The sequence below is a fragment of the Python bivittatus genome, unplaced genomic scaffold, assembly GCF_059951505.1.
Source record: "Python bivittatus isolate LINGU-HERP-01145 unplaced genomic scaffold, Pbiv_v1 ctg000080_np1212, whole genome shotgun sequence".
Taxonomy (NCBI): domain Eukaryota; kingdom Metazoa; phylum Chordata; class Lepidosauria; order Squamata; family Pythonidae; genus Python; species Python bivittatus.
Window position 1 is genome coordinate 18,911,788 of NW_028277035.1, and position 17,175 is coordinate 18,928,962.

At 39.0% G+C, this 17,175-nt stretch overlaps 1 protein-coding gene across 8 annotated transcripts in view; it reads left to right on the plus strand.

The window, feature by feature from the left end:
* Positions 1 to 17,175, plus strand: part of TENM2 (teneurin transmembrane protein 2) — a 586,296-nt gene that overhangs the window by 531,346 nt on the left and 37,775 nt on the right. For all 8 annotated transcript variants that reach the window (XM_088133612.1, XM_088133610.1, XM_088133614.1 and 5 more), the window contains 3 exons: positions 4,468 to 4,611; positions 7,009 to 7,258; positions 12,239 to 12,259. In XM_088133612.1, the coding sequence (XP_087989738.1) occupies positions 4,468 to 4,611; positions 7,009 to 7,258; positions 12,239 to 12,259 (415 nt within the window). The remainder of the gene's footprint in view (positions 1 to 4,467; positions 4,612 to 7,008; positions 7,259 to 12,238; positions 12,260 to 17,175) is intronic.

The following is a 17,175-nucleotide window of genomic DNA, read 5'->3' on the forward strand; positions in this document are numbered from 1 at the left end:
TCACATATTTATGCCAGAGAACTCAGGGTATGGGATTATCCCATTTCTTCTGGTTACATTTCAGTACAATGAGATAGATGGAGCTTAGAGAAAGCTTATTGAATTTGATTGGAATACAAGTGACCTTCTTAGTGAAATGCTACATTGTACCCAGATCTCTTTAGCCTTATTTTTGATCCACTATCGTACCCTAGCTTACTGATGAAGTGCATTTCTACGCAGCCATAGTCATGAAATGAGTTTGTTTATATGTCTATTTATTTAATGTATAAACTCCCTTAATCCAATCTACTAGGTGGTTTATAGTAGGTATAATAAAATGTAGTAGCAATATTAAAAAAATATTGAAGTGACACAACATATCAATACAATAAAACTAATTCCTAAATCAGTGGCTTTTGTCCAGAATCAGTTCTGGCAGGCTCTTTGGAAAAGCCAATGCTTTCCAGCTTTCCAGAAGGCCATAAGAGAAGTGACCATCTTTGCCTTCCAAATTATGCTGTTCCATAGGAGGGGAGTCCCTACCAAGAACACCCACCATCAGGCCCCTCCTATTGCATTTCCTGGTAAGTGGGAACCCTAAGCAGAAGTTCTCCAGCTGTCTGGTTTGGGCAGACAGAAATTATCATGGAAAAATAGTCTTTCAAAATACCCTTGAGCCATTAAGGGCTTTAAAGGTGGTAAACAGCACCTAGAATTGCATTTGGAAACATACTGGTAATCAATGCAGTTCCACTGCAACAGTCTAACAAGGTTAAATTAGGACTGAATGGTAAACATCCAGATTGCTGCATTTTGGAACAGCTGAAGTTTGGGTGATCTTCAAGGGCAACCTCATATAGAGTGAATCACAGTCATAGAATTGAGAAAAGACAGCAACATGAGTGACTATCCTCAGTTTATTCTGCCCATCTGGGTAAGATGCACCGGCTAAATTTGAGAAGAGGATCTCCTGGGAACAGCCTCCACTAGCCCCTCTGGCAGGAACCATAAGTCCAGAGGACTCCCAGATTGCAACCCTAATCTCTCTGGGGAAGCACAACATCATTGATAGTCACATGACAATCAGACACTAGGATATAGTCCTATCCTATAGGCTTCTGAATTAGCAACTACCTATCTTGTTAGGGTTGGAAGTACAAGTGAGTATCATCAGCATATTGATGATATCTTACCCTGAAACAGCAGATGACCTCTCCAGAGGAAGCTTGAACTTGAGCCCATATCCATGTCTAGTCATACCTGCTTCTTGTTTTCCAACAGCATTGCTTCAGGTGTCTCTTCACTGACTTGATTTCCTGAAAATCTTCAGAGAACCAAGTTGCTGGTTGGGATCAATGGGCAGGGAGAAGCCATTCAGGAGCAATCCTGTATAGTACCCTGGTTGAGTTCCAGAGGCTGACAAGACATTTAACATGATTCCTCCAGATTGCTGTGTTAATTTCCAGGTATCATCTGGAAAGCTGCTAGATCCATAAAATATCAGGGCAGGCATCATATTTGGACTATCCTCCCTTGGAGGTTAGGGCTCCAGTTAACCCCATCATCACTAGGAAGTAATTTGTACATGACAAGGACGAATCACTTCCAGATGTCTTCCAGAAGCAGATCATGTCTCATCTGCTCTGTGGTAAAGCAGATCTAATATGTGGCCAATTAAGTGGGTCAGCCCAAGAATGAGCCAGGAAAAGCCCATGATTGTTAATTGTCTCATACTAACAATCTAGGTAAATCCATAATTAACTTTGCAAGGAGATCAAGCCGCTCAGAGAGGGATGCTGCCATGCAGCTGGTAGAACAATACAACAGGAGCCCCTCCCCCACCCCCAAGCTTGTTCTGGCATAACTTCACAAATATGGCTTATATCTGGCCAGCTGTGGAACAGAGTTCCTCACAACAGCCAGGCTCTTCTGTACATAACTGCCACACTGCTTCCCTTGTCCTGGTGTCAGGAATGATAAAGAGAGGCTAGACTCACTGGAAAGAGATCTCAAATTCAGAAGTATCATGCCTGAGTTTGGTATGCTTTTCAGTCCATTTGTCTGGTTCTTGAGATGGGCACCAACTTTCCAATATCTCTTCCTCTGGAACATCTCACCTACTATACTTCCTCTTTCCTGTCATCATCATCTCGCCTCCATGTCTACCCCCCTTATCTACCTAGCCCACACCTCCCAGTCATCCCAATTGTCATGTACCAATGTCCCCACCAACAGCTGTTTCCCCTTCCCTTGTCCAATTCCCTACCAAGCTCCTCCTGATGCCGACTCAGCAGGTCAGATGGGGGTAAGATACCCCCTCCTGTCCTCTCATTCCAGGGATGAATCTTCCTTCTCAGTTCTCTGACATTCACTCAGAGAAACAGTAGTTCTATTTACTTTTTCTTTTCTTGTTCATTGCTCTGCTCATTTTCCACTATCTCTGCCATTACCATATATAAAGGAAAACAGGACTAAGGCCTGTCTGCATTGGTCCATTTTAACAGAGTCAGTTTCATTAGGCCTCCTACACAGGCAGACTGACTGGCAAAAATCTTTGCTGTCTGATACAATGACCATCTCTTCCACCCTGTTTTACCTTATAACTCCGGTTCCTCTTCCACTTCCTCCTCCACTCATTCTGATTTTAACTGTAGTTCTGTATTTCTTTACTGACTTTCCCTTGATCTTTATCTCCTTCTCTGTCTACCTAGCAGCTCAGATATAGTGGAAGCTGCTCCAGACATTTTACTTTATTCATTCATTCGTTCATTCGTTCATTCGTTCATTCATTCATTCATTTAACCAATTTATATAACTGCCCACCTCACCACAAGCGACTCTGGGGAATGTACAACAAAGGTAAAAACAATCAATAAATACACTAAAAATATAAAAAGCAAAAGCAAACAGAGAATAAAAGGATGCTAAAAATAAGGGAGCCACCTCACTAATTCCCCCATCCCCGGAGTCCCCAGGCCTGCTTGCATAAGCAGGTCTTAAGGGACCTCTGGAAGCTGAACAATGATGAGGCCAGCCTCACCTCTTGGAGGAGAAGATTCCACAGTGTGGGCACCACAGCAGAAAAGGTCCACCACCTAGGGCCCGCCAAATATAGCTCCCTAGATGACAGAACCCATCAGATGAATGGGTTGAGGCAGTCACTCAGATACCCTAGCTCCATTGCCATGAAGAGCTTTAAAAGTCAATACCAACACCTTGAATTGGGCCCAGAAACAAAATGGCAACCAACGCAGCTTGCGAAGCAGAGGTGTAACGTGTGTTCTACTAGAAACACACATAACTGCTCATGCCGCGACATTTTGCACCAGCTAAAGTTTCCAGATACTCTTCAAGGGCAGCCCCATGTAGAGTCCATTGCAGTAGTCTAACCAGGAGGTGACCAGGGCATGAGTGACCATGAGTAGATCCCTCTGACCTAGGAGCGGGTGCAACTGGCGCACAATACAAAGTTGTGCAAAGGCCCTCCTAGCCACAACTCCACCTGCTCTTCAAGCAGGAGTCATGAGACCCCTAGATTATGTATAGGATCTGTTTGGGGCAGTCTGACCCCATCCAGTACCAAAGATGATAAAATCCTAGAACCAGAGGGGCTCAAAACCCAAAGCCACTCAGTCTTGCCAGGGTTCAGTTGAACCTTTTTTCCTTCATCTCCTCTGCTCCTTGGAAGGCTGGCTGAACAATTTCCTGGCAGTAAACTGTACGATCCCCATGGGGCCCCTTTGTCTTTGGGCACAGCATTCATAGCCCCCTGAGCCCTAACTTGTCCAGGCTTCCAGAGAGCCACACTGCCCAAGTCACCCAGGGGTGTAGGTGAAATTGAATCTGGGTCTTCCTAGTGCTAGTCCAACACCTTATACTGACTCCCAATATATATCATGCTAATGCATGTACCAAGGCATTGTCTGTTGGTTTCTGCAAAATGTAATCATATATGGAAACTTTATTGGAATCTGTAAACCTTACAGTGAATAATAAATAGGTTCATCTTCAAATTGGAACAAAGAAGCAGTAAATTTGGTAAGAACAATAATCTATAATTTAATATTTTCCAAGGTGTCCATCTGATAACTCTACAGATAATGTGGTAACATACGTTAATGCATTATTTAATATATTTCCAGAGTTTTATTCTCTACTTTTTTTCCATGAACACAAAAGTACAGTTTTGAATTTAGATATGTACTTTCAGTGCTAGAATCAGCCAGCTAATTAAAAATAGAATCTGAGCTGTCATTATCATTCCCCCCTCCCCTTTATTAAATCAATTGTTTCCTGCAACTTTAAGGTTCTGTACAGTTCTCCAGAGTATAAGTTAAGTTAAATTTCAGGGTCAAATGAAGTCAAATATCTGAATTTAATAATGCAGAATAAAATAAAATACTTTAGGAACTGTACTTCATGGTGGATGGAAAGTCATTCACATACAATAGTTATTAATATAATATATATCTATATATTTTTCAGTGTCTGTGGGCTTTGAGTATGAAACCTGTCCCAGTCTGATTTTATGGGAGAAAAGGACTGCTCTACTGCAAGGCTTTGAACTTGACCCTTCAAATCTAGGTGGTTGGTCTTTGGATAAGCATCATGTACTTAATATAAAAAGTGGTAAGTTTATTGATATTCATTTGTATTTTTTTCTTTAAGTTTTACATTTGGGTGGGGAATCTGTAACCCTAAAGATGTTGGTGAACAACAACTCCCAGCAGCTTCAGCCAACATGGCTAATATTGAGGGATACAGAGAATTGTAGTTTAGCAAAATCTGAAAGAACACAGTTTCCCCATTCCTGCAGGTTCCATTCTCATAGTTGTGTTCAGAATACTAAGAAATGCTTGTGGTGACATCTGATGGATGCTAAACAATAAAATGGCCATGTAAAGCCAATAAAGAACTTAAAACATATGAAGAATCTTGTTTGTGCCTTTAGTGTTGCTCTGAAAAGCATTGACTGTGTTGATACATTAGCTGCATGTACACAACTTGCTTAATCTTATGATACTAAATTAATTTCTTTTGTGCACAAATCCACAGTTCCTTTTGTGGATGTGTTCAATGCATTGAACCATAAGTGAACCATGTGGATTGAGCCTGTGTAATATGCTAAGCCTCAAAAAATGAAACCAAACTTAAAACTAACCAAGGTTAGCATGTTGTATGAATGTAGCTGCTAAGTCTTTGCTCATCTAATTAACTATGTTGTATGAACACAGCTATTTTATTAAGCCAAGGATGGGCAATTTGAGGCCCTAGGGTGGCATTCTGAACTCTTTTCTTGCACTCCCTACATCCATTTCTGATCACAACTGACCACAAATTGATGCTCTGGTTTTCTTTAAGTTTGAGGTGGGAAACGTTGCACACCTCTCTGTCAAGCCATAGTCCATTTTAATTATGATGTATAGAATAATGGGTTAGTTCGCACATTACAGGCTAATTCACAAATAACACTAAGCCGTAACCATAGTTTACCAAATATAATAGTTGAATTCATATATCATGCTAAGCCAAAACCAAAGAAATCTAATTATTGCTTAGATGACACCAGATGACTTTGGACAATCTATATTTTGACTTTTGTTTCAGCAGCCCTATGCACAAATATGAATCTGTGTATAGGAACATGCTAAGGATATGGACACAATTTAAGTATGAAGAATCCCAGTTAACAAAAGTACAGTCAAAAATGAACAATTTTGTATGTATGTTGCTTATCTCACATTTACAGATTATAACAGTGAAGCCAGTTGAGAAAAGGATATTTGAAAAAAAGTTGGATCTAAGGCATCACTGAAATGTCATCAGCAGAGAGTACATTTATCTGTAAGGCTTAGATTTTAAAGAATGTTTTGATGTATTCTTGTAAATCATCCACACCTGCAAGGCACACCCACAGGCAGCAAATAAATATTTTAAATAAATAATAAATGCTTCCCCCCCCCCCCTTTAAGTTAGTCCTCAGTGTATTTGACTTCTCTTTCACAGTTTATTTCACATATCCACACTTTTGTTCAACTTGTAAAACACATTGAACTTTAACAAAAAAAATCAGCTGGCTGAAATTCAACTATCATCTTTTAATGAAAAATGCAAACTATCTTGCAATGGAATGTTCCCATTTAAATTGCTAGGTTTAGGGTTAAAAAAAAACATTTTTAAAGTAAATCATGATTTAATATTTGTTTGGCATATTCTCTGACTTCCTCTATTCTAGAAGGGTTGAAAATTTTTCTGTCTTTCATTCACTTAAAAGAACAAAGAAGCTGATCAGTTCCCATGGATTACATATGTTCACCACACCTGCTCTGGAAAAAAGGAAGAGAAAAATTCCCAACAATTATACCCTTGCAAAACATTCAAAGTTGAATTTTAGCATCTCAGGGTGATAATGATCTTGGGCTTTCAGGGTTGAATTCATTAAAAACCTCATGCTATTCCAAGTGGTGCATATCTTAATAGGAAATTAGAATGGGAAAGATCTAAGAAAAATCTATCAAATTGTTTACTTTATTATGAGCATTACTGATTTCAGTAAAGGACATATCTCTTTTTCCCTGTTAGTCAAAGACTTATCATTTACAGAAAATGTATTAGATGTCACATAGCTTATATTAGCCTCACACGACATAGTGCCCCCAAAGGGATTAGACTTCAGTTCCATAATTCCTTTCCAGTGTAGTCTATGTCAATTCTGGATGGCACTAGGTTGGTGAAGGATAATGTGACTTGTTAAAGTTAACAAGAGGGAAACATTGGCTAGCAGAAACTTTGAACATAAGACAGCATTAGGCATGCTGGCTCAGGTATGATTGGACAGCAATGATTGTTTCTCTCAGCTTTGAATAATCTTTGTTTAGTTCTAATGATATAATATGAGCTAAGTCCTTTCAACCTGACTCATGTAATAAAACTCTGAAGATAGATAAGTTCCAATCAAAGGATTTGGCAACAAAAACATCCCATGAATAAAAATAAAATACAGTGTGCTTTTCTGCATGTTGTTAGGTATTCTACACAAAGGTAGTGGAGAGAATCAGTTTCTTACTCAACAACCAGCAGTAATTACCAGTATCATGGGTAATGGTCGTCGTCGAAGTATTTCCTGTCCAAGTTGCAATGGACTTGCAGAAGGAAACAAACTTCTTGCCCCTGTTGCTCTTGCGGTGGGAATCGATGGGAGCCTGTTTGTTGGGGATTTCAACTACATTCGACGCATCTTTCCCTCAAGGAATGTCACCAGCATTTTGGAGTTAAGGTAAAGCCACTGCTAAAAGCACCATGATAAAAGCTTTCCGAAGTTATTTTCTGTATAACTTTCTAAACTGTTGTTGCTTGCAGCCCTCAGCACAACCCACTATTTACAACTGATAGGTGACCATGACTGATGGATCAAAGCTGGCATAGAGTTGCTTTTTTCCCCTTCCTTTAAAGATTATAATGGGAATTCAAGCAGCTGATGAATTGTGCTATTCACTGTTGAAGAATCAGAATGGGCAGTAATGGTTAAGCATTATCATAAAAGAATCTTCCTGGTTTTTAGGGAGCTGGGAATAGGGGTGGGGGTTGATTGTTGTTTGTTTGTTTTCTTTTGTTTTAAAAAAGGGACTGAAGAAGAGAAATTGGGCAATGGGAGGAAGCAGTTAAATTAAGAGAGGAGAAAAGGAACATAGGAAGCAAAAGACTGCTAAATCAGTTAAAATGGCCAGGAGAGAAAAAAAGAAAAGAAAAGGGACAAAACTGGGAAGCAGGAAATTGGCATTGGGAAGGGTAAGGTAAGAAGAGGAAGACAAAGGAGTATTGTAGGAGAAAAGGAAGGGAAAAGCAAAGGAGCAGCGTGAAAGAAAGTACCCAAGGAAGGAATAGGAATAAAAAAATAGAAGAAAGAAATAACAAATATTAGGATTCTGTTAAGATAGCAGAACATATTTAGCCCAGCATTATCTACTCATATTGGCCAATCAAATGGCTTTGGGAGTCTATAAGCAGAATATGAAGACTGTAGCACATTCTTGTTCCTATTTCCAAGCAACAATTGATACTGGAGAGAATATAATTCCATGATCATTACAGCTTTATCTTTGATGAATTTGTTTGATCCCCTTTTACATCACTGTATTAGGTGGAAGAGAATTCTGATGCTTATCTGTGGCAGGGATAGGCAACTCATGGAAACCAGCGTACCTGCAGACACTTCTCTTGGTGTCTGCAAGGCTCCTACTGTACTGATTTAATTTTCTGAAAGTGCCTACAACATGTTCTCAAAATTCTAAAAATGGCCCACCCTTGAGTTATGCATTATGTAAAGTAACAGTTTCTTTTAACTGTCCTGAATCTTTCACTATTCAGCTTCAGTGGTTGATCCTGGGTTCTAGCATGAGAAGGGCAGAAAAAGCAATTCTCACGTATTTTGTGCATAATTTCATATACCTTTATCATATCCTCTTCCCTTTTTAAGTTAAAAGGCCAAAACATTAACATTTTTCCTTGTAGGAGAGTTGTTCCAAACCTATGACATTTTCATTGGCCTTTTCTGCCTCTTTTGTGCTTCAACTTATAAATTTTGAGGTGCAATGAACAGAACTATGCACAGTAGTACAAGTATTGATCAACTGAATATTTGCATTTATACAGTATGATATGGTTGGACAATCCACAGTCCTACTATATCCCTTTCCCAAGAACCCAGAGTGTGCAGGGCTAAATTTTTTGAATTCATCTTTTCCTTTTGCATTTTGGGCAGGGCTTTAAGGGGCAAAATGGATACCTTGTCTTTGTATCTTAAACTGATCTACCCCAAAGAAAAGAGGATCTGAAAATTTCAGTCTTCCATATTCTGGTATCATCACAGCCTTCATTTTCACAACAGTTTCACACTGAGCTGACACTTTCATTAAGCTGTTCACCACCAGTTTAGATCTGTTCATACTTGTAATATTGGGATTTTTCTACTTCAATGTATATGATGTTATAATTGCTTTTGTTGAATTATATTTACCTTTTTAGTGAAAGCTGCAATCTCACTCCTGATTTCTAGATAATTTATGAATAAGGGGTAGAATACAATTTTTCTTAGTTTCTTCTTCTTGTTGTTCTTTATTATTATGTGCAGCTTTACTATTCTAGCTAGACATCTCTTGCAGCTTCAAAACTTTAAAAAAATGGAGCCATAAATTCCATGTAGATAAAGGTTCAAAACTGTTCTCAAACTATACACATCATAGGATCCATTGTCCTGAAATATGCAAACTGCTGAGAAACAGAGCTATATTTAATGTTAGTCTTTTTGCTAACTCTAATATATTAATAATTGTTTGTATAAAGTAGATGTGCTTTTCCTGACTACACAAGACAAAGCAACGCAGGCAAACTTTTTTCCATTAGTTTCCTCAAGATTTTTTTTTTTAAGTGAATCTGTTAGGACACTTTTGCGATATTGTCTAGTGCTGTTTATGTCCACAACAACTGTTCATTGTTGATTGAATTCACTGTAAGGTAGTGTCATATGTTTGTTGCCTTCTCAAGAGTCCTGTGAGACTGATCACAGTTTTGCAACTAATGGAAATGAAACTAAGAATGTACCCCATGTAAACAAGTATAGAACTAGGAATGTTCAGGAACATGAGATAGATTAGAATAATTCATCAGTGATTACCTCTTAACAAGGGTGGAACAGTCAGGGTTCAACCCACTTTGGAATTCTTGGTGCCCTCTGAGCTTGGTTGTTCACTTGCAGACATTTCATTACCCAACTAGGTAACATTATCAGTGTGAGTTACCTGCCTGTTTATATGCAGTAGCTTGCCCTGCCAGTTTTGGTGGGGATGTGGTTTCCTATGTAAACTCACTTTATTTTGATTTCGGAGTTACACAGAGTACTTCTCTAATGCTCCATCATACTGAAAAGCACAGTACCAACTTTGCAGCTATGCCAAAAGAAAAAAAAGAAAGAGAGATTTGATGGGTGGAGTGGAGGAAAGAACAGAGTATTGGGTTTAATAATGAGCACATTATATTGCAGCTGTAGACCATTTTTTTCTCCTCCTGAGATACTGTGTGACTAAATTGTCTGTGTTGTATTACCTAACTGACCTGGCCTAGTGACTGATTTCTTTTATTGGGGGGGGGGGGACATACTTTTGCCTTATTGCAGGTATGGCCATCATATGCAAAAATAGACAGCCTTCATTTTAATCACCCTGCCTCTTTGCACAATAGTCTACATTTAAATATTTAGCACAGATGTTCTCCAAATGAACTAATATTGCTGAAAATTTCTTTTCATTCTTTCTAATCACAAAAAATAGGACACTTAAAAATAATAAGAAATAAGGAAGCGTTCCAAATCCCTGCATAAACATATGTGAAACCATAGCTTGGTCTAGTTTCTCTATAAACAAAAGATGCTTTTGTACTGTACATCATTTTTCAAATCTTTCTCCAGACCAAGCATTCAGAATGACATAATCCAAAGCTCATGGGGGCACCAAATTGGGACACATGGAATCTGCACAATCCTACTATAGGCTTGAATTGAATTATCTGTGCCAAATCAAGGTGGAACTATTTCCTTTTAATTTTCCATACATGACAGTTTTGAAGAAATAAAAGGATGAGAGAGAGAGAGAGAGAGAGAGAGAGAGAGAGAAAGAGATTTTAACATATGACATTTACAGATGCAAAATATGATTATTGGAAAAATTAACAGAACATAGACTTATAAATGGCTCTCAGTCATACCAGTTAAATAGAACATCCCTGTTCATAGAGGCAGTATGCTAATCTGAATCTGAGTTTCTGAGAGAAGACTGGAGGAACTTGGTAGTTGATCATTGTGAGAAACTAGACACTAAATAAGAATTACCTTCAATTATGATCCAATGAGGCTTACAATAAAAAGACATGACTTAGCTTCCAAGATTTCTGAAATATCACAAATATTCACATATAGCAGAGGATACCCAGCATAGATACAACACCGGCTTTAAAGTTGGAGGACAAACCACATTTTAAAAGGGAGCTGTTTTGTTCAGGACAGTTGTATTAATACTGTTCTTTCATATACATAACTTTGTATTTGTTGGTGTCTCAACAGAAATTGGTTTAACTAGTCAAAAGAACCCATTTAATGAAAAGTAATTGGTTGAAAGAAAAGAAAGACGATGTTTATGGCCTGAAAAATGTTAAGGGCATAATACTCACAACTCCTTATCCAGTGCCCTCTGTGAATGCCTAGATTGCATCCATACCTTTGTTAGAAATATAGTTATAGAATAATGTATTGATTGCTAGGAGCCATAATAGCTTTTGTGGGACCTGGCCATAAGTCATACCAGGCCAATCATACTTGGGCACTAGACTAGGAAACATTATGGAAAGATCATACCTTGGTTTTAGCATAATATTTAATGAGATCTCCCAGAATATTTTGGTTGACAGAATTGTAAAATGTGGGTTTAATGCATCCACTTTTACATAGATCAGCAGTTGATTAAGCAGCCATAGTCAGTCAGCACTCATTAACAGGTCTGCACTAGCATGGATAGGTAGTTCCCTGCCCCCCATGACCCGGTAGTAGACCTGTACTGGGTTAGGGTAACAGAATTGCAAATAACATGAAGCTAGAAATTGTAGGCTGCAACACAGAAGATAGAATCAAGATTTAAAAGGATCTCAAGATTATGTCAGAATTAGATAAAGTTCAATTGAGATAAATGTAGTCAAGATGGGAGAGACAAGCTTAGGAACTATAGATGTTAAAATGATTTGTATCTTAACATATCTCAAACTGAATAAGAAATAGCAATCAGTGCAGCTGCTGGAAAAAATGGGGCAATCTTAGGTTGCATTAACAGGAGCCTAGTGTTTAGTTCATATAAGTAATAATTCGGTATTCAGTACTAGTCTGACCACATTTAGAGTACTGCATCCAATTTCAGCTACTGCATTTTAAACAAAGAAGAGTAACAAAAAGGTGAGGAGGCTACAGAAGGGACTATTGTATTCTTGCAATAAAGGCCTTAAGGGTCTGTTCCAGCAGAGATTTTATGACTGCAACACTTTCTGTATGGCTTCATTCCTGAATTAGCAAGGCTAATGTTGGGAGCAAGTTTCCTTTTTCCATCTTGTAGAATAAGACAAAATGCAACGTTTGCTACATGGTCTCTTCTTCAGCTAACTGTTCTCTCTTTCTCCCCCCTCCCCCCTTTTTTTTCTTTTCTGTTTTCTTTCTGTAAAGAAATAAAGAATTTAAACATAGGTAAGACCAAGTTTGCAATCCTGTTATCATTTGCTATCGTTTGCTTGCTCCATTTTGTTTGCTTTTGTGTTGTGCTTTTTGTGTAATGTTCTGTTTTTAATGTATCAGGTATAGCAATATTAATGCTTTTGTGTTAGAAATATGGTAAGCAGTAGTAATTATACAATGCAGTAAAGGAGCAACCAAAAAATTACAAATATCTAATGGAATGAGAGTATAATGAACTCCAAGTTAACTTTTATATGACCATTCTCTCTGCAGTGTCTAATTGGCTTAAATAGTTGAGGAAAACTCCAGCAGTGGCTCTTGTAAATGCTGGAAAGGATTTAGAAAGCCACTAATGGACTGGAAATGGATCAAAAACTAATTTCCAACTCATTAAAGGATTTTTCCCAAGTTTTGTTTTCCCATTCCACCCCACCCTTTAATGCAGCATTATAAGGATCCGTTGAACAGATTATATCCAGTCACCAAATTCATTAGTTATTTTAAACTAAGTTTAAATTCCTTTGCAAAAGGGCATAACATAAAAACATCAAAAGGGTATTATTTCATAGATCCAATTTAACCAAGCCAGATATATTGATCCTGTAAATAAAATGTCATTCTGGATATATTATAAGTCTCTTGCTCTAATTGCTAAACTCAGATACATTTTCCTTACTCTAACCCAAATTAGCATTGCGAAATTGAGCTGCTGAAATAAAAATGGAAGATTTTAAGCTAGTTTAATGATATTTGTGTTGACATTCAAGGCAGTTGTTGCCCCAGTCCAATGCACCTGTTTCACTAATGCATTCAGGAATCTCACATTATCATAGTCAATTTAGGGGTGCCCACAGCGTATCATCAGAAAAGTCAGGGCAGTGCAATTAAAGCTCTGCCTGTTTTAATGTGGATCACACACAGTGCACATTGAAAATGGGCAGAGCTTCAATTGCACTGTTGTGGCCACCATCTTGACTTATTTTACCACACTCTGGGGAGATCCCTTCAGCAAAAATCAGCAAAAGATGGCATTTTTTACATTTCTATAACTTCATCCAGAAAGGTATCCCCCAATTTGAGTATTATCAAATGCCAGTTTGCAACTAATGCCTAGTGTAATTGGCCAGAACATCTTTTATTGTGGAGCTGGCTTTATTTATCTCACTCTGCTCCCCCAAGAAATCTAGTTAACACGAAATAACTTAATTTTCTGTCTTTGTTCTGCTGTCTTTTAAAAACTCTCTTGGCTTTTAAAAGAGTTTGCCCTGTGTCACCTAGGGCTGGCATCTGCAGAGATCTTATTTAAAATACTCATTCCATCTGCCTGTCAGCCCAGGCATGTTTGTGCAGGAGTTTCTCCATTTAGTCCAGTTGTGTATTTGAATAGCTGAAGCTGACATTTCTAAATTTGCAGGTGGTTCACTTGCTCCACACCTTGAACACCTGTCAAAATAGATTTATTAGGGGGGGAAAAACCCTAATATCTCAAAACACTCACTGACCTTACAAAATAAGGCGGAAAGATTTCAGCAGAACAATAGCTTAGCTTTGTGCCAGATCTAAGGGACTTCTTGTTGTCATATAGACAATTAACACTGCACACTTCCATAAATAATTAAGGATTTATTTGTTATGAAGGCAAAAACAAAAAGACTTACCACAAAACTAAGGTATTGTGTGGAAATGTGGGAGTTTATAGGACAGCTGCAGATTACAGGATCCTAACCTTGCAAGAGAATAGGAACCAGGCAGTTGTTGCTTTCAGGCAATCTTAGAGAGTAATTAGTCCGTGCAATGCCTCCTGAAGGATAAAATATTATGAAAGCCGTCTATGCAGTAATGCACTTCTAAGCACTTCTAAGAAGCATTGCTCTGCCCCCTTGGATTTGCAGGATGGTGGATGACAGCTAAAGTTCGGTTGCAGTACCAGTGCTGAAGTTGGTCCCAGTAGTATGAGTCATGATGAGCACATGGAAAGAAATAAGCCCAAAGCATTCGATGTAAAATTGGGTATATTGCATAAGCTTTACTTGCTGATTAGATAGCTTGTGCTTGGTGAACCATTATAGGATCGCTATATTCTCCACTGAACATCACCCAGAAAAAGTAGCTAGGGCTGTTCTGTGCATTCATTTTTCAACACAGAGGCATTGATGCTCTTTTAAGGAGCCCCATGACCTTTATACAAATGGAATAACAGTATGGCTGAGATAAAATCTGATCCAAGGTTTCTCAGAGCCCAAGTTCAAATTGCCTACTTTGAAATAATTATAAAGTGGAAAGTACTTCTGAGCATATACAAAGCTCATTTCTCTTGTGACAAAAAAAACTTTTTGCAATACTGGACTAAGGCTTCTATCTTGAAGGCTCCAGGCAAGACCCACCCAAATGAACTGATTGGAGAGCAGCTAGGAGCGTAAGCAGCAAACCCAGACACATACCATTGGCTGTGGCAGCTAAAGGCCACATTTGCCTTCAGGCCGTGGCTTGTTCACCTGTAATGCAGGATACATTCAGAAATCATACAAGGTCACACTTTATCATGACAGGAATGAGCAGAGCTTCTCCATGTGCTCACATATTCCATTGTCTGGTACAGGTAGTCCTCGACTTAGGACAGCAATTGGAACCAGAATTTCTGTTGCTAAGCATTGTGGTCATAAAGCACAACTGCATCGCTTAGCGACAGCAATCCCTGCAGACCCGGTTGCCATTGTTAAATGAATCCAATAGTCGTTAGGTGAGGCAACTTCCTTCTGGCTTCCCACAACCAAAGTCAGTGGGGAAGCCGGCAGGAAGTTGCAAGTCCCAGGCCAATAGGTAGGTCAGTGGCTGCTGCCATATGGGAGAGGAAGTGAGGGGGGTTCATGGGGGTGCATCAGGGAGGGTGCATGAGGGAGTGCGCAAGAGGCACCACACAGATTAGGAGTGCATGAGAGGCATGGCATGGGTTGGGGAGGGTGCACGAGGGTCCAAGGGGTGTGCAAGAGGTGTGGCATGAGTTGGGGTGCAAGAGGATGCATGAGAGGCATGGCACAGGTCAGGGAGGGTGCACAAGGGTGCAAGGGGGTGTGTGAGAGGTGGTGGCATGGATCGGGTTTCAAGGGGTATGCAAGAGGCATGGCACAGGTCAGTGAGGGTGCAAGGGCTGCACAAGAGGTGCAGCACAGGTTGGGGAGGGTGCATGGAGGTGTGTAAGAGGTGTGGTGCAGGTTGGGGAGGGTGTGCAAGGGTGCAAAGGGGTGGGGGTACATGAGTGGTCAGCATGGTGCAAGCACAGAGGGGCTGGGAAAGAGTGTACAGGTGGAGTTAACTTACCCCAGTGACTTGCAGCTCTCCCTGCCAGCTTCCCCACTGACTTTCTGCGAAGCCAGCAAGGAAGGTGCAAATGGTGATCATGTGAATGTGGGGTGCTGAAACCAGTTGTAAGTGCAAACCAGTTGCCAAGCACCCAGATTGTGATCATGTAGCCATGGGGGTGCTGGGTTGGCCAGAACTCTGAGGACCAGTCATAACCACCATTTGTTCAGCACCATTGTAAATTTGAATGGTCGCTGAACAAATGGTCATAGGTTGAGTACTACCTGTACTATATCTCTCTGGGGACAATATCAAAAGCTGCTTTAAATTAACCACCACTTCACACTAATTTTAGCAATTTTCCTAACTCATAACTTCAAACTTCCTTGTTTTAAACAAGCAGTAACTAAGATAAAACACAGTGGAAATTATTTCATTATGCATTTGTTATTTTCTGAAAGAATTGTTTTCTGGGCAGTCAGTAATAATAGCAAAGTTGCTCCCACACACTTTGGATGCATGTTAGTCCTTTTCTCAAAGGGAAATGTGAAGCACTTCAAATCTTAGGCTTTTGCAGAGGGAAACTACTTAGAACATCTTAATTTTATTTTGTTTCATAACAAAGATTGTTTCCCCTACTTCAGTTTTAACCTTGAAAGTGACTAATCTTGACTATGACATTTCTTATAATTTTGGAATACTAAATTCCAAAATTTAGAGAACTTCTAATCACTCTAGACTGGCCACCACACTTGAAAAACTCTTTCTAAAAAAGCTCTTTTTATAAAGAGGGAAGGATGTATACAATTAAAAATTATGAGACTACTTATCTTTTATAGAGCTTCAGAGCAGGTTGGAGTATACTCTATTATTTGGCAATGCAGAAAGATGGAGTAAAGATTTTACAAGACAGCACAGATGCTGTAAATTAAAAATAAATAAATAAGAGCCTCCTGTCAAAAGCAATTTAAAATTTGGGTCTCATATATTTTGTGTTTGTGGTTACATTATTTCTCAAAGCATTGTTCCAAAACAGAACATTTATGCTCTGTGTAATAAATGGATTCTCATGGATGGAAAAAGGAAATCCATAAATGGAAATTCATGAGAACCATATATGTTTTCAGTGCCCTTATTACTGAGATGTAAATCAGTATATTTCAGTTTGGGGGGTGTGGGCGAATAGAATGATGTAATGCTCAAAGAAAGATTGATTAGAAGCCAAGGTGGACTTGTCTTGTAATTGACAGAAACTTCTTAGTGAGCTAAGCTGTTAAGAACTGAATCTAACATTTACACTCCAAAATTACCTCAGAAGTAAATTCCACTGAGTTCATATTACTCTCATATTGGTGTAAACAGGACTACAGAAATAATTTGAGAAAACATGCCACCAACATTCAGTGAAGTAAAATAAAGCTATGGGGTTATGGAACAGCCCCTGCCAGCTTTATTTATTTGTCACTTTTCCATCTGCCCCTCATTCAAGGAATTCAAGGTGATGGGTAATGAATGGCATTATTATCTGTCAGATCTGCACAATCACAATCCTGTGATTGGAGAGGCTGTGAGAGAGGAAATTTCTTCAGGCTGGGATGTCAGTCTAGAGCAGAGGTGTTTCTCACACC